Source organism: Sorghum bicolor, chromosome 4 (genome assembly GCF_000003195.3).
Source record: "Sorghum bicolor cultivar BTx623 chromosome 4, Sorghum_bicolor_NCBIv3, whole genome shotgun sequence".
Classification (NCBI taxonomy): domain Eukaryota; kingdom Viridiplantae; phylum Streptophyta; class Magnoliopsida; order Poales; family Poaceae; genus Sorghum; species Sorghum bicolor.
This window is the reverse complement of record NC_012873.2, coordinates 61446211-61464037: the sequence shown is the minus strand read 5'-3', so window position 1 is coordinate 61464037 and position 17827 is coordinate 61446211. Positions and strand designations below refer to the sequence as shown.

Sequence of the window (17827 nt, the reverse complement as noted above, 5' to 3'; positions counted from 1 at the left end):
AAACAGTTTCTATATAGGAGTATACCTGAAATTCTTCTACAATTAATCGGACCGACTTGTCCGTTGGAGCAGAGCAGGCTTGTGTATCAGGATGGATTAGCCTCACCGAGCCAGCAAGGGCGACGGGCTACCAACCGGGAGCAGGGATCCGTGTCAGCTTGCTTGCGTCGGGACCAATCCACCGCCATTATACACTTCCGCCAAGCAGCGGGGACCGTACTGCGTGCTGTCGATGGCACGGAATGTAGAGATGCTGCGGGCACGGCACTTGGTGGCTTGGTGCAGTGCAGTGCTGTGGTGTGGTGCGGTGGGGCTTGTGGCTCGCCGTGAGCACCCGGATGGATGCCCGGATCATCTCTGTGCGGTGCCTAGCAGCTGCGAGCGCCAAACCTAACCGGCAGCAGGTAGCTAGGTTGGTCGGCTAGGACCATCGAGGTCCGTCACCATCCGACGCTGGACCGATGGAATGATCCAAGTGGAAATACCGGTAAGACCGTAAAGAAAGTATCGATAATGGGATACCCGTGATCATTCCGTGGTTACAGTCTTGGACGAGAGATTTTGGAATGAACTGCAGCTAGCTCTGAGTATTCATGTTTGAACAAAGTTCATCGGAACGAGACATTACCACCATTCACCGGAGTTCTTTATCACTCAATCTATGATAGAAATCGAGGTCGAGCAGAGCAGATACAGTTTTGCATATGACGCATCGCCGCAGTTGGTAGGTATATTCACTAGCTAACAGAGGCGTCGCCATCGTGCTGGAAAAGTCCACACGGCGATAAGTGGCCCATCATCTCGCTCCAAATCGTCATTAACAATGCATTAGGGCCGCGCGCGATCTTAATGCTAGCCGGCATCGATGCCAACTCCTCTTCCCGAGCAATCGCCCTGATGCCAAGTTGCCAGTAGAGGGAGGGTGAAAGGCGAGCGCTTTGGCGTCCGGCGGGGCGAGCCCAAAAAAACGAGCAGGGGGGAGCGGTTAAAAAGCGGGCAAAAAAAGGGGAGACGCCGCGAGCGGCAGACAGACAGGCAGGCAAGGCCAAAGGCGGGGGCGGAGCGCGAGAGGCGACGCGAGAGGAGGAGGAGGCGGTGCTGTGCTGTGCTGCGGTGGCCTTGCCATGGTTATAAAAAGTAACGGAGCGCGACGCGGGTAGAATCCGGAAGGCCCGCCGCTGCCCCCTTCTTCCTTCCCGTCCCACACACGCCGCCAGCCGCCGCCGCCGCCGCCGCCGGTGCCGGTGCGGCTCGCTTCCTTCCCCCCGGGTCCGCGCGGGCTGCCTGCGGGAGCAGGGAGGCAGGGCACGCGGCAACCACGTGGGGAGGCGACGACACCACCCTATGATCTGTCCTCGCCCGCAGGGTAAGGTATGGAATCGATTCCTGTGTCGCCTCTACGCGCCTCGCGCTTTTCTGTGCGCCCTGTCTCTGCGGAGGCTTGCTGGCCTCTCTCTCTCTCTGTTTTTGCTTGCTGGGCGGGATTTGGCCCTGGATCTGTGCACCGGACGCCGGATCTGGGCGGCGAGTTGGTGCGCTGTAATGCCTCTTGCGCGATGCTGTGTTTTGTGGTACGGTCTTTTGGATCTGTTTCATTGGCTTGATTTGTATTATGTTGGGAAAAGGTCCTTTTCTCCCCCTCATCTGAGATGGTAAAAGTGTCCTCTTTTTTTTTTCTTGTCTCAGTTTGGACGATAAATTTTTGTGTTTTTTTTTGTTGCCGTGAAGGTGTAAATTGCGATTGAGGGCCAATGCAGGTTGTTTACTCTAACGCTACCATTTTCTTGTTTGGGGGTTGGGGGTGGCTGTTTGTGCTTGTTTGTCTTTGCAAGATAGTTATTGTTGCCCCGAATTGCCTAATAGACCATTGTCTATGTTTTTGTTTGGAGTATATCATGATTTTCATGAAATTGTTATTGCAACCCATAGAAAAGCAGCTTGGATGTATCTCTGTTGCGTGGTGCTGATGCTCTACATTGACAATACTCTAGTTCATCTTGAATTTAGCTGCAAATGCAATTGCATTGGTTTTCCCAAGGGCATTGATGATAGAGATTGTCACCATTTCAGCAATAGATTTGTTAGCAATGCACGGCAGGAACAATTTCATTATCACTCACGGGAAAGGTAGCCCAACTTTATTAGAAATTCCAACGGTGCCTTTTATTTTTATGTATTCTGGTATATTTGGGTGTGCTAAGATCCTAAGGTTAATTTATTTTTGCAACAATTTGACATGCTCTGTTGCTGTAAATGTTGTCAAGTTTTTTTAGCGCCTTTGAGTCCCTTTTGCTTATTGTGTGCTTTCTGACTCAAACTGCCGATTGGATTGCAGCAGCAGTGAATTTGGGAGCTTGAGGTGTTCATCTGAGACATGGAAAAAGTGACCTGTCGGGCATATCTCCTTCAATGCAAGCAGTTCTTTTCAAAAGAAACTCTTGATTGGTGTGTCTTAGCTCGTGGGAACACCCATCTCTCCTCTCTGGTGAACTACACATAGCTGCTATATGCTTCTCTATGCTCATCAACAAGCAGGCTGATGTGATATTTTCCTGAAGTTACTATATTTCAGTCTATGCCAGACATCTACATGTAACTCCACCACCTTGTTCTTCCTTTGTTTTGTTTTATTGTATTTGCATGATTTTCATTTCTTATTTTCTCTTTTTACAGGGTTAATATCTTCGCTGTGTTCAGCCGACATCTGTTGCTGCCCTAGTTAGTTGTTTTGTCTTTTGTGTTCTATCTGAGGTCAAGGCTCATCCTTGCTACCCTTTGCAACTTCATGCTATGGTTGCAGTGGGCTTGTAGTGGAACAGAATCCTACATACTGAGGTAGTTGTTTATTTTTTTCAAACCATATCAGCCTTACGATCATCTTTTTTCTCTGCTCTGAGACTGTCAATTAATTGCAGACCATATCCTATTTGCTAATTGCAGGCAAGAGATTGATCAGCTAGAACTTGGCAAACATTTGCCTGTGTTGGCTGTTCATATTTCTCTGGACTCGGTTATTCTGTAGGATACCACAACAATGGATAGGTAACTTTTATATTGACTGGCTATTTTAGGTTGCTTTTATTCTTAGTTCTACAGATTCTCTATTTTAGGTTATTTTTGTCTTACAACATGTCTTCGCAGATTCAAGTTGATTAAGGAAGTTGGCGATGGGACTTTCGGGAGTGTATGGCGTGCTATAAATAAACAGAATGGTGAAGTTGTATGTATCCGAAGATAGAACTTCTCTGTAAACATTTTTACTGTGAACTCTGAATCAAATGATAATAACATGAGAATTTGCCGATGCTTTAATGTAGGTTGCTGTTAAGAAAATGAAGAAAAAGTATTATTCTTTTGAGGAATGTATGAGTTTGCGTGAAGTAAAGGTATTTTAGATCAGTGATGTTCCTTTTATCATTCCCTGCTATGTTCTTTAAGCTGACATTTTTTTTTATTGAAGTCTTTGCGTCGCATGAATCATCCTAACATTGTGAAGCTCAAAGAGGTTGTCAGGGAAAATGATATATTATACTTCATAATGGAATACATGGTAAAGATGTTATGTATAGCAAATATTCTACTGTGCCATTATTGTGCTCTTGTTGAATCTGAACCCTTGTTTTTCTAGGAGTGTAACCTCTACCAACTTATGAAAGATAGGGTCAAGCCTTTCTCGGAGTCTGAAGTCCGCAACTGGTGCTTTCAGATTTTTCAGGCTCTTGCTTACATGCACCAGAGGGGCTACTTTCATCGTGACCTCAAACCTGGTAGGTTCTCAGTGTTGTCAACAATCAGTTGAGATGTTGCCATATCATATAAAAAATGGTTACTTTAGTCATCAAATGATTACGAAAACACAGCTTTGACTAACAGTCTATATGATTTTGCAATATAGGTAGTCTAGCAAACTCACGTATTCCTTGCACATATCCTCCCACATTGTGAGATAAGCACAACATCACATGATGTTCATAAACATACCATGATACGAACTACTTTTGAAAAAAATATACACATACCATTTTTAAATGATTAATCTTGTGCAAAAATGTTAATTCGTGGTTGATATTAAGATATTTTGACCACATGCAACCCATAAATGATAATTCCTTGCACTAGAGGGAGCATATGACATGATTGCATCTGAATCAGCAGCTCAGTTTTACTTATGTGTACGCCGTATTGCACTGATAATGCCTTGGTTGTGCAGAGAATCTGTTGGTTAGCAAAGATGTCATAAAGCTAGCAGACTTTGGTCTTGCAAGGGAAGTCTCATCATTGCCACCATATACAGAATATGTCTCAACTCGCTGGTTAGCACTGTCCTCTCTTCAAACTAGACACCAAATTAAAAGGAATCAGTCTTGTCTTATCTTTTGTTATTCCCTATGTTTGAATTCCTTAGGTATCGGGCACCAGAAGTCTTGCTCCAGTCATCTGCTTATGATTCTGCAGTTGGTATGAAAAATAAAAATTAAAACTTACTATTTGCTTATTGTTTGTCTATTTATGGATGGACCAACTCAACTCGTAATCTGACATTTCTTCACCTTGCCATCTCATAGATATGTGGGCAATGGGTGCCATAATGGCTGAGCTGTTGACACTCCATCCTCTCTTTCCTGGAACCAGGTAATATGGTTGTCTGTGTATGCTGCTAAAGGTTGCCTCTCACAAATCTGTTGCTCAATTTGTTTGCTGCTTTCTTGTTGGTCACCTTAATGTTTGACATAAATCAAATTAAATGTCCAACCTTGAACACTCTTGGTTCCAAAATTTAGTTTATTTTGGTTCTTTATCTCTCCAGAAAAGTAGATTTGTTGCAGACCCCTCATTTCAATTAAATAATTAAGAATCTCTATTTTCTTGTTTTGTCTCATCATGGCTATTCTCTTACTCGTTTTCTTGTTTCACTATTTAGTGAAGCGGATGAGATTCACAAGATATGCAATGTTATCGGTAGTCCAGATGAACAATCTTGGCCTCAAGGATTGTCTCTTGCAGAAGCAATGAAGTATCAGTTCCCACAGGTCAATATTCACTAGTTTCTTCTCTTTGGAGCCTCAAAGTTTTTAAAAGAAACATGTGTTAACCTAGAATTATGCAGCCAGTGTATTTGGATCTAATAAAAGTAGATTAAATACCAGAAAACTACAACATGCCCCAGTTCCCAGTTGTTCTGTTGGTGTTATGTCAAATTAGTTGTAGTTCTTTCAACAACAAGTATTTCCTGAACATTTTAGTTTTTGTTAGGTTTAAAATTATTTTTCAATAAGTGATTAAGATTATGTTTAAGACACTCTCAGTGTCCAAGACAATGTTTTTTCTTCACTGGAGGGAGTATCATCATGATTTTCTTGATACTTTCTTTTAGGAACTTGTTTGTCGCAACAAATGAAACAGTACACTACACACGTCATTTAATTCGTCCTAAATTGTTAGAATCTGTTTGTGCTAAGTTTTTCTTGAGTCTTCATCCATTCTGCTACAGTCCATTCAAATCCTATTACTCTTGTACTTGTTGCCAAAATCCCCATCAGATACCAGAAGTGTTTCTGTTTATGCCATTCTCTTTCTTGGTTACCATAGTTGGACTCCACTGATAAGGATGGATTGTGCTACCTTTTGCCCCCTCATTGTGAATGTGAATACATGTTGAATGACTGGTTAATGTTTGATCTAATGTTGAGTGTGTATTCTATCCATGCAGATCAAAGGCAGTCAACTGTCCGAGGTGATGACAACAGCTAGTAGCGAGGCAATTGACCTCATCTCAGTAAGTTCTTCAGTTATAGTATTGTCTTAGATGATATATCAATCAATCATTGCATTACTTAATAATTTAAATTTGTGCATGTCTTGCAGTCACTATGCTCATGGGATCCTAGCAAGAGACCAAAGGCCACAGAGGTCCTCCAGCATGCCTTCTTTCAGGTAATAGTATTCTTTCCACTCTATTTTTATTGACAAGGTTCAGTTACTTGTCTCCTCAGGACTATAATCAGTTTTCCGGTTGCCAACTTTTAGGGTTGTACATCTGTTCCACTTCCTGTCCGTCCAAAAGCTCCTAAAACACCTCCATGTGGTTAGTTAACAGACTAGTATTTTGCTTTGCACCTAATTCATTTAGGATATTATTGTTTTACATGTGTTTGGTTCATTTGTTGTAGTTGGAGCAAAAGGAATTTCAGAGAACAGTGTCGCTAGAAGATTCTCAACTGGAACTCTATCAACGTTGAAGTCTCATAGCAATGCATCCGCAAAATTAAACAGTTTATCTAAGACTGGTATGTTTCTTATATGTTTTAATTGGGCTGGAGCAAGCAAGATTTACAGGATTTAGTTTGATTGTCTATTTTGTTACCAACATTACAGGTGTCCAACGAAAACTTCACTTGGATCGGCAGTCATCACATAAGAGTACAAAACCAACCGAGAATAGCAATAAACTAACTACAAATCGGGTACCAGCTCGGAATAGCCCAGGCAAGTTAGTCTATGATTGGATAATAATCATGAGATGAATCTTTTGAGCCTAGTTATTCTATGATTGGACAATAATTGCCAAATTAAAACGAAAGTGCTACAGTACACAAAACCAAAAAGTTTTTGGAACTAAACACTTCATAGGGTTGCATTGCCCAACTCCTTGCATGAAATTTGGGTTCTGATTTTTAGAAACTTCTTTTCTTGGAATTGCAGGGAATCCTGTACTTAGGCATTCACGCAGCTTGCCTGAAACTGGTCGAGGAACAATCCAAAAGGTCTCATCAATTACAGAGAAACTATCCCAGATGTCTGTGACCTCGAGAACACGAAGCACTGTGAAGCCTGCTGCCCCGGTGCTGAAGGCCGGACATGGTAAGTCGGACTTTCTTGGGAAGTCTGACGATATCCCTCCAGCAAAGAGGCTGACAAGAAAATTGGTCAGCTAAATGAGGATATGTAGAGTGAAAATTCGATCAGCTGCAGGAGGGGAATAGTGTATAGTGCGCAGAAACCAGTGTGCCCAAGAGGATAGCTCAGCCTGAGTGTTTGCCTGTTTACGGTTGTGTGGATTTGCCATCGCCACAGTTTTGCTGCGTCGAGACATCTTAGAATGGGTTTGCAAATCCTTTGTGAAGTGCTAGAGCCTGCATCAAGCCTTCCCCTCTTCCGGGCCGTTGTTGATCTGCTTGTTGCCTGCATCAAGCTTGCCCCCCCAATGTTTTAATAAACATGATTGTGCTATTAATTTGATTTGGTTTGTCTTGCACCAATCTTTGTCACAAGCTGTCCGTCTATATTTACATTAATAGCCTGTAAATCATTGAGCCCAACAAGGGATGGACATTTCACATTTGGTTTGAATGTACAGGTACAGCGCCCAAGTGAGGACGCAGTAAAGCGTCAATTGACGTAGGAGTACGTCATGTAACGATGGCAAACTCGTCCTCATCGTACACGACCTGTCAAAAACGCGAGCTTGGAGAGAATTTTTGTCTTGCTTTCTTTTTTCATTGCAGAGTGAATTATCTCCAACATGGGCAAAGTTATATATTACCAGGGACAGCTTGCTGGGTGTCCCTTGTGGATAATCTGCTCTGTGCCCGCGCTTAGAAAATGTGAGCACAGTAGTTACTCTGATGAGATCAACACAATAGTATCACCAAGGAAAAAAATTACATTGGTCATCAACACACAAACCCTGATCAGTAGTAGCAAACATGTTTTACACAGGCTCCATTCCGTGGACCTCTTTCAACCTCTGTTCACCCTGTAAAAACTAGCACTAGCAGATAGTAGTATCACTCAGCCCTACAGTACTCTAGTATTGTCCATGGATTGGTGGCTTGGCTTCCATCCAAGGCGGCACGCACTGCACATCCAGACGTCACAGGTACTGCGCGTGTATTCGGTCTCTGTTCTGCTCCCACCACACCTTGGCCCTGTCCTCGCCGAACCTCTCCCGGCTGCAGCAACGCCACAAAGAACACACCCCATTAGCATGACACGATTACTTCCAGCATGATTAGATGTCCGATGATGAATCTTAATTGCATCGGTAGATTGAGTTAGCTAGTGTGGCCGTCGACTTGCCTGAAGCGGACGCGGCGGAGCTCGCGGGTGCCGTCGCCGAACTCGCGGATGGTGATGGACACGCCGGGCTCGTCCTGCTCCACCCACTCCGTGGCCTCCAGGTCGCTCGCGTTGCTCACGGACACGGACGCCTCGTCCAGGGACGACGTGGTAGCGCGCGACGGGTCCAGGTGCGGCGGAGCACCCGGCGCCGGCGCGGAGTTGAGCAGGTTGAAGTGGTGCGCCCACACGTGGTCCGACGGGTCCGGCACGGCACTGGACGACGGGTTGCACGCGGCACGGGCCGTGGAAGAAGCTGCCGCCGCCATGGCCCTGCACGAAGTGGCGCGGACGATCGGCTGCTCCCTGCCCACCGCTGTCGTCGGCGGCAGGATCACCGGGCTCTCCCTCGTCGAGCCTGCGCGGGAGTAGAACGACGAGTCTCTCTGCATGCCAACGGTTTCAGTTAGTGTGGTCTGATCCACGACGACAGCACCCAAAAACGTACGTGCGCCCGGTCGAGACGGCGGCCGGACCTGCGTGGCGTCGTCGATGGAGGACGTCGGCGTCGAGATGCCCTGCTGCCGGCTGAACGTCTGCACGTTGTAGAGCTCCACCACGCGGTCGTAGTTCTCCCCCCACCACCGCTGCGCCTCCCACTTGTTGAAAATGTCGCGGCTGCACACGCACACGTTCGATGCTCCGTTAGCTGATCACGCACTTGAAAACTTGATCAAGCAATGGCGCGCAAAGCTAGTTCGTGAGAGGGGGCACCTGAAGCGGATTCGTTTTAGGTCGTTGCCGGCGCCGCCCGGGATGGAGACGAAGGTGATCTGCACGCCGGGCTCCACCTGGGCCGTCCACTCCCTCGGCACGCGATCCTCTTCCAGGACGACAACCTCGTCGTCCTCCTCCTCTTCCTCTTCCTCCGCCTCCTCCTCCCCGATGCTCGGAATCCAGCTCGCGCTCGGGCTCCTGACGTGCTGCTGCGGGAAGCCACGGGCGACCTTGGTGGCCGCGTCCCACGGCGGAGGGGCAGGCATGGTTCTCGCGGCGGTCGCGTCCGTCCTCGTCCTCATGTAACTACTGTAGCCCTCGGCGGCGCCGTCCGACGTGAAGCCCGAGTCGTCGATGACGCCCGGGTACGCGGCAAGGCGGCTGTTACGGTGGAAGCGGTTGCCCCTGAACGACGGGCTCGTCGCGGCCTTGTACTGCCTGCCGGAGCCGGAGAACTTGAGCACCATGTCCTTGAGCTGAAAGCACATTTGCAGAAGGCTTCCTTTTGTCAGATGATCGCAGGTGCAGAATTCATGACATGGCCCATGATTTTTTTTGGCACGAATTAGTTCGCTTCTATTTTTTTTAGATTACGTTCTTAATTAACAACATACACTGTTCAGTTAAAAATCTTGCAACAGTAAGATGACTTTGTTTAATTAGAAGCATAGGCCGTAGGCACATTTCTTTCCAAACAGCATACAAGAGCACCACACCTCGACAGACAATCAAGCGTAAGCGAGAATTCAGTCTTTAAGTAAAGCGTCAATGATAACACCAGATGGTTAATGATGGATTCCACTCTGGTTACTAGTGCCTAAGATTAGCAGTAGCAGACACAAGGCACTTGAGGCTTTAGGGGTTAGATTAGATGAGATGGCTTAGGCGAAGGCTACAGAACACAAAAGCGCACACCCCGCTAACCCAGCACATCTTTCGTCTGAAGCAAGGTACGTACAAAGCACCAACAAAGCAGTTAGTGGTGCTGCGCATAATAACACCCAGAGGGGACGATCTACTACGAGTGCATGTGTTGGTGTGTGCTGTGCGCGGACACATTTGTACCTTGACATAAAGCACAGCAAAGGCACAAAAGCATGCGGGGGGAGCCAACACAAGGATACTCGAGTCCTAGTGATGCATTTCATCAGCCTTGTTGTGACTTGTTGGTGTCATGAGCATGAGGATGCAACAGGCAGCTACGACAGGCCCAGCCTGGGCCTAGGCCCCCCAACCCCAAGCCAGCCCATGTCCAGGACCACACAACGTGTGGCTGCAAACATTTTTTTTTCTTTCTTTTGGTGTGAGACTGGTAAGGACCAGATATGAAACATTCTTTGACGAGAGAGTAGTAAAGCCCAAGGTTAAATCAACCAAAGAATGTCTTTCCAGCTTCCACAACGAGACGATCGCATCTTTGGCAGCAGAACAAAGAAAAAGGAGAGTTGCTTGGAGTTGGAGCTAGAGGACAGCAGCATCTAGCAAGTGCCGCAAAAAAAAAGTGGCGGAATGGAGGGGAACAAAAGTGACAAAATCAAATCACAACATCACATTGCGCACAGAGTCCAAACTCCAAAACCTTGGGGTGTGGGGATCCATAAAATGCAAAGGAAAAAGCAGCCCTCACCACGTCGACTCATGTACCCTTGCTTGACCAGCTTTATATCCAACGGACGTTTTCAAACGTTTTTTCACCGTCACACTCACCCCTGTACTAATTCCAACTCAAACGAGAATGGATTTTTTAAGTTAAGGAAAAAAAAGGTACTACGACTTGTAGGCTTTGTTTACATCCATTTTTTTATCTTATTACTGTAGCACTTTTATTTATATCTGACAATTATTGTTCAAACATATACTAAATAGACTGAAAAGATTTATCTTGCAAACTACATTTAAACTGTGTATAAAAATTTTATTTTTTTTATTTTAGATAGAACTAAACAAGCTCCGGTCCTAGTCTCTTAGATCCAAAAACTTTTTTGATTTTGACACTGTAGTACTTTCATTTTTATTTGACAAACATTATCCAATCCAATCATGGAGTAATTAGACTTAAAAGATTCGTCTCGTGATTTACAGACAAATTATGTAATTAGTTTTTGTTTTTATTTATATTTCAAAAAATTCGATGTGACACAAAATCTTAAAAAAATTTAGGTGAACTAAACAGGGGCCAACTTCCTGTTTCGGCCACGGCCGACCTTGGCAGTACGGGTAAAAGTATTTTGTGTCGCAGAGAAAAGCTGCGGCCTTGTTTAGTTCACCCCAAAAAGCAAAAAGTTTTCAAGATTCCCCGTCACATCGAATCTTGCGGCACATGCATGAAGCATTAAATATATACGAAAGTAAAAACTAATTACACAGTTTAGCTGGAAATCACGAGACGAATATTTTGATCTTAGTTAGTCTATAATTAGATAATATTTGTCACAAACAAACGAAAGTGATACAGTATCGAAATCCGAAATTTTTTTGAACTAAACAAGGCCGCAGCGCTCCCTGTCTCGGCCTCTGTTTGGGCGTCAACAGCGTGGAGACAGCTAGAAGCCGGACAAGAAGCAGCGGACGCCGTACGAAAATTATGTGGGAGACGATGACCTGCGCAGCGCATTGAATCCACGGATCAATGCGTCGCATGGTACTAATGGCCACGGCCGAGACCGAGCAGGACGACAGCCCGGGCCGCGGGCGCCCGCGCGGCGCAACAAATCCATCTGCGCGTCTCATTCCTCGTCCGCCCAGCAGCCGTATCCGCCGCCGTCACATCCATGATCCACGTAGTATGGGGTAGCGTGCATGGAGTAGGGTGAGAGTACTCTACCTGGGATGTGAGTGACTTGCTGCCGGCGTCCCTCCCGTGGGGCGTGGCGGCGCGGGGGCCGCCGTCCTGATCCCCGCCGTCCTTGGTCGAGCAGGCGATGCACGCCAGCATTTCGAAACACTTTGCCGCCGCCCGCCGCAGGGCAAGCGCTGTCCTCGCCTCGACCGCCGGTGGAAGTGGAATGGAACAGTACGTGCGCGCCTGCACCAGAGCAAACCCATCAGTCATGCGACGGGAGCAAGCAACAAGCATACCTAAAACATCTTTCAGACAAGTCAGGCCAGAACCAAAATCCAACAGAAGCTTCAATGACGCAGCGAGGCAGAGAGTCCAGAACTGGCAAGAAGGAAGCACGCGACGAAGAACACGGGCACATGCATCGCCTAGACATGCCCGGGGAACGAAGCGGCAGGCTATCAATTTCAGACCAGCGTGACGCTGGCGCCGTAGTGTCCGTGGTCCGTTCCGTTCCAACGCATGCACGCGCACGGCCAGCGGTTCGCAACCACTCGCCATCAACAACCTGCACCGCTGCACGGCCGGCAACAGCCGAACAGTGACGCTAGAGCCCACGCGTGCGCAAGCGGACCCGACCCGACCCGACCGGCCCCGGCCCGCGCCGGCCCCGTGTGTGCGTGCACGCGCGCCGGGCCGTAGAGCTCAGAGCTCCATGCCAATGCCATGCATGTCGCAGGCCGGCCAGGCATGCCACTGTCGACTCTAGCTAGCTAGCTACGACATGCGGTGCAGTGCATGCTTGTTCCACTGAGCTCGACCTAGCTAGCTCAAGAGCTAGGGAGTAGGGGCACTATGCATCGAGGAGACGAAGTCAATGCGGCGTGGCGAGGCCGCTTTTTTATACTACGGGCACAGAGAAGCTACGGCAAAGCAGAAGGATAGACGGATTGATTGATGTGGGCGGGCGTGGCAGCAAAGCTGGCTGCTGGTGCTGGACTCCTGCACCGGTAGAGGTTCTTGAGCTAGAGAGAACGAGTAGAGTGTCTCTTCCAAATACGATGCCGACTTCACTCGTGGCCAAGAACAAGAAGGTTCTGAACTTCTGATAGATCTCTTACCATGCGTAGTATCACTCGATCTGAAACCACAAACCAGAGGTCCAGCGCCCAGCAGAGCCCAGCCCCAGAGCGAGTGAAGTGCATGCAACAGTAAGACCAGAGCTGCCGGAGGAGAACAGGAAGCAATGAACAGCAACAAATGGCTAACAGTGGCTGGCAGCATCACCTAGCCAGGTTGACAAACACTTGGAGCCAACTAAGTCTACTATGGTAGTACGTGGGGTCCTTGCGCTTTCAAAGCCCTTTGTTTTCATTGAGAAGAAACTGCTTAAACAGAGCAAAAAAAAACAACAAAGGATGTACATACTGACTGGATAAACAGGCGCTTTTAGGCAGGCGCAGCCAGGGGCCACATCCATTGTTTTTATGGTTCAGTGGCTGGGTAGTGGTGCCCACTATTGGCAAAACACAATTTGCAGCTCTCTGTATTATCAGCCAAATCTCCCCAAGAAACATGGTACCCAGAGGTTAACAACCGCACTAATCACTTGTAATTTGCGTGGAAGGAAAAGTGACTACAGTTAAGCAACCAATAATGGCAGTGGTTGATGCCAAAGCTGGGCACAGTTAACTTACTGGTCAGCAAACGCCCATCGGCAATTCCTCCGTCTCCACGCGAATTGGCCAGACACGCCACGCCCACGACAATGCTCCTTGCGCCGCAGCAACAGTGGAATCTGCTTACTGCTGGCCTGCCTGCCTCTGAGTCTCTGACGATGAGATGAGCTCAAGTGAAGAACACCTGCCAAAAATAAAAAGAAGAACGATTTATATGAAGCACAAGCCGGCGGCGGCTACATGTGAGGTGGTGCGCAGATTAACAAGCAATCCTGTGTCGATAAAGGAGCGAGCGAGTACTCATTGCCGGGCAAGGGTGTCCACGCCAGAGCAAAAGGCAACAGCGGGAAACAATGGTGATTGCTGCGGCCCCCCGGATGGACATGGACCCAAGAAAGGGTCGGAGATCTTGATGATCACCATCATATCACAGCAAACGGAGCAGCGCAGAGATAAAGACACACACACACACCAAAAAAAAATTTGCTATATCGAGGAACGAGTAGCGAGAAGCATAGCCAACGAGGCCTCCCAATGCTATGATGTAAGAACAAGATCCCCATTACCTTCCCAGCTCTTCTTCTCCTGGGTTGGCTGCCTGCCGCCGCCGCCTGACGGGTCAAATATCTGGAGCAGGCGCGAGTTGAATGGAGGATCCCAGCAGGGCGGCGGTGGAGCAGCAAGATCCCGCTGGGGGCGTGGGCGACGACACCGGCCTGCTGCCCGCGCTTTTGGATGGTAGCGGCGGTCCGCGGTCGAGGCCAAACAAACGGCAACAGCACGGGGGAGGAGATTTCTTCCCCTTGTTTTTTTCTTCCTCAGCAGCCGCGGCGCTGGCGCAGCGGGGGAGGGTGGTGGTGGTGGCGGAGAAGGGTGGAGGAGTGGAGGGGGGGGGGGGAGGCAGCCTCGCAGCCAGGCAGGTGCGGGGACTGGGCGCCCGGATTCGCTCCCGGCCGTCTGATCCGCCCGCGCCCCCGAAATCGAGCGAGAGAGCACGCGCGGACCGATGCCTGTCTCCGCGTATTTATACATGGCCGCTGCAGGGTGCGGCGGGCCCCACGCGATCGGGGCCGTCCGTATCGCCCCGCCGGGAGGGGACCGCCGCGACTGGATTGGAGCAGTGCGGACTGCCGAGCGAGCGACCGAGCCATATGCTTTCTTTTCTTCTTCCTGCTTGCGTGGCGGCGTAGTAGGCCACGCACACCGGGGCGCCGGCGGCGGGTGGCCGCTGGCCGAGCCGAGGGTCCTTCCGCCGCGCCACGGCATGGGCGTCCCCCGGGACGGGTTGCAGGCTCTGCGGCTGCGAGCTGTTCTGCGCGGCGGTGCGTGGGAGTAGTGCGGAGGCGATGCACGCGCCGTGTCGTCGCGGGCTCGTCCGGTCCGGTGGCGTCGACGTGCCGGATGGGCTCACTTTCACGGTCGCGATGGCTCGGTGCGCCACGCTAGGCGCTAGGCCGCATCATCTTTGGAGGTTGGAGCATCATGAGGGCGCGCGCGCGGGGGGCGTTCTCGGCGTCGTCCCATCATGCGAACGCCGTGTGGGTGTGGGTGGGGGGTAGTGCCGCCCGGAAATGGTAAGCATGCTGCTGCCGACTGTTCCCGAGCCCGTCCGATTTCGTCGTCCATCTTCAGTGGTACCAAGGTCTCAGGGCGCATAATTCCCGGCAATGCAACTTAACGACTGATCAAATCGATTTGCCGGCCCGATCACAGAGAGGAAAAAAAGGGTCGATTTGGTGGCAATTCGGGTCGTTAGCACATCAAGCAGCAGCCCAGCACGCGCGATGGGTACTGTCTGCTTCACAGCCTCCACTCTACTGGCCGCCAGAGGAACGAGTTGTTTCGATGTACAGCGTCCCCGGTGTTAAAGCAGGACAGTTGGTGATGTGACAAGTAGTACAGCTGCCATAAACGGAAATTGGAGTTCAGAATCTCTACCTCCAATGGGAGATTCCTCTCTCGGACTCTATGCATGTTTGGTTCCCACTCATATTCCCACTGTCGAATATGTCCTAAATATTTGCCACGTCTTCGTAAGTCGAAAATAAAGTTTCCACGCTTTTGGAGCTGGGCAACTCTCTGTAAAGTCTCGTGTAAGTTTCGTTTGTATTAACAGACTGCTTATGTAGGTGTTTTTCTAATATGGTAATATTTTTAAAAAAACAAAAGAAGTGAGATTAAACTTTCTTGACACAATTACCAACCCTATATGAGTTATAAATTTAATGTCTATAAAACTATACATTGAGGATGAATGTTTTATCTATATTTTAATTTTATTTTACATATGATGTGGTGGTCTTGCAAACAACATTATAAAGCTCTCTACTGAGAATAGTCTTATTGTTATGCAAGTCTATTTTAATACAACGAAATCATACTACAATTTGTGGTGGCAACTAAAGGTTTGCTCGAGTCCATTAGCCATAAAAATTAGCAGATAAAGTTAGCATTATTAGATCTAAATAGACCTGCTAATAAACATGCTAGCTATTTGCTAGAGATCTACTAACTATTAGTTTTATTAGTTGATTTGGTGTTGCTGATAGGTGCTAATAGTTTATGTACGTCTTGAACTAGCTATCCAACTACCTATTAGCAGGCAGATTTAAATGGAATCTTGCTAAAAAATAGCAACTATTAGCTATTAGCTAGCTAATAATTTTTAGTACTAATAGATTTAAACAAACCCTAAATAGCTGCTAAAGTTGGCTTAACTTGCCTAACCTCAAATATGGCAAATAGTGACTAACAACAAAACATCTCTAGAAAAAAATTATCATAGTTTTTTCCCAAAAAAACTCATAATAATATGACTATTGATTCTGTAAACTTTGACTGTCACATCAACTTAATCATTTACGCGTGAAGTCGATCGCGAAGAGACCACCACATCAAGAACTGCAAAGTGCTTCTGAAGTATCTACGTTAGTCCTTGCAAGATGCACTAGAAAAGAAATGTAGTCTTGAAATCTTCACATAGATAAAAAAAAAGCCATAATTGTATAGATTCCAATGGCGAAGCTACATTAAAATTAGGGGCTGCAAATGCACCTTCTAAAAATTGTTAAAACAATAACTATTATGTCTAATTTTTTGGACATATATACTTTATATGCAGTGCATGACTATGCACCAACAAGATAAAAGTAACCCCCTCTCTATTTTGCTTTAGATTTGGCACTGATTAAGACTATTCATCATAAATAAATAAATTCAGGTAAGCAAGAATAAATTGGATGGACGCGACCCAGGTCGAAACAAATCCCACGTCTAGCACAATCTGCAACATGTGGATATTTTATTAAATATAGCAATGGGTAATTACCCGCTGAGTATATGCAATCCATACTCTTATCTATGAGAAAATATTTTACTTGCTAATTTACCTATACCTGTACACGGGTAAGAGTTTTTTCCATACCCTTACCCACGTGGGTAATGGGTAACCCATGGGTTATCCTTACCCATGATTCCAAGAATACTCGCAAAAAATAAATACATGTTTAAATATTTCAGGCTCCCAGTTTTAGCCAAAGCATCACAAGTCATTAATAAAACCATCAAATATACAAGCTCCATTAACACCTAATCAAGTAATCTAATAGATAAAATCCATCATTACTAGATAACAAGTGGCAAAAATCACAAGTTTCCGTATTGTGCGGCCACTGCAAGGAGATAAGGGAAAGGAGAGGGAGCGGATGGGTGAGGTACTAAGGTGAAATCCTAGGTTTTGACAATATTTCATAAAGAATAATCTACCAGGGAGCGCACAAAATATGTTTAGCCCCATGGTCCACCCATATCCGTCACCAACAATTACAACCATTTGATATATTTTATTTTAAATACTTGTCACTGTTATTATAAAAGAAAAGACACCGGAAGCAAATCTTCCCACCCATTTCACAAAGAATAATCTAAAGTAGAGTCATAAATTTGCATATAAATTAGTCGTCTCTAACATTACTAATAACCTTATGTAAGCCAGCATATGCTATTATATGCATCCTAATTGCTAAGTAATCTATGAACAAACTGCAGAGCAAATTACTATAGTGAGCACGGATTTGCCGGATTGGGTAGTGTAGCATGTTCAACCTTCATGCTCGCTGCAGTATGGATATGGTGTCACATGCATCAAATATTTTAACTCTAACTTCAATAGCATTTATGAATCGTCGAAATAAATCTGCTGCATTTACAGTCAGACGTTAACAAGGTCTAGAAATGGTATGGACGACGAACTGCTCCCTTTCTCATTGAAGGCTTCAGATGGGGGGGCATAAAAATGCTGCCTTTGGCAATACGGCATGGCGCACTCGATCGATCAAGTTTGATCTGCATAGCCCCTCGAGACGAGAGGCTTTGCGAAAAGAAGCGTTGGCATGGCAACGTTAGGCCCGAGCGCAGAAAAAGCTAAAGGGGAAAAACTAAAGCGGTTGATGAGGTTGCGGTGGCTGTATGATAGTTTCTTGAGAACACAACACACACACACACCAAAAAGAAAGCAGGTTGTGCCATGGCATCG

The 17827-nt window shown here is 47.0% G+C and overlaps 2 protein-coding genes across 7 annotated transcripts; one reads left to right on the top strand and one right to left on the bottom strand.

Annotated features, from left to right (window-relative positions):
* Window positions 862-7551, top strand: LOC8073873 (cyclin-dependent kinase F-4). 6 transcript variants are annotated; one of them, XM_021460491.1, is made up of 19 exons: window positions 862-1371; window positions 2336-2592; window positions 2674-2835; window positions 2941-3042; window positions 3142-3220; window positions 3318-3386; window positions 3461-3550; window positions 3629-3767; window positions 4211-4313; window positions 4406-4458; window positions 4566-4632; window positions 4922-5030; window positions 5711-5776; window positions 5866-5934; window positions 6028-6085; window positions 6171-6287; window positions 6376-6486; window positions 6703-6861; window positions 7358-7551. In XM_021460491.1, exons 4-19 carry the CDS (start codon window positions 3035-3037, stop codon window positions 7372-7374), a joined length of 1314 nt encoding a protein of 437 aa, XP_021316166.1. In that variant the 5' UTR covers window positions 862-1371; window positions 2336-2592; window positions 2674-2835; window positions 2941-3034; the 3' UTR covers window positions 7375-7551. The 6 variants fall into 6 exon arrangements, with proteins under 6 accessions (XP_021316166.1, XP_021316163.1, XP_021316162.1 ...); XM_021460488.1 differs by lacking the exon at window positions 7358-7551 and having other exon boundaries at window positions 862-1366; window positions 6703-7259; XM_021460487.1 differs by lacking the exon at window positions 7358-7551 and having other exon boundaries at window positions 2339-2592; window positions 6703-7259.
* On the bottom strand, window positions 7624-14252 carry LOC8073872 (protein Brevis radix-like 2). Its single transcript, XM_002452649.2, has 7 exons — window positions 13860-14252; window positions 13312-13477; window positions 11660-11860; window positions 8833-9311; window positions 8595-8736; window positions 8080-8504; window positions 7624-7952 (listed from the first exon to the last, which is right to left on the bottom strand). Exons 3-7 carry the CDS (start codon window positions 11768-11770, stop codon window positions 7874-7876), a joined length of 1236 nt encoding a protein of 411 aa, XP_002452694.2. The 5' UTR covers window positions 11771-11860; window positions 13312-13477; window positions 13860-14252; the 3' UTR covers window positions 7624-7873.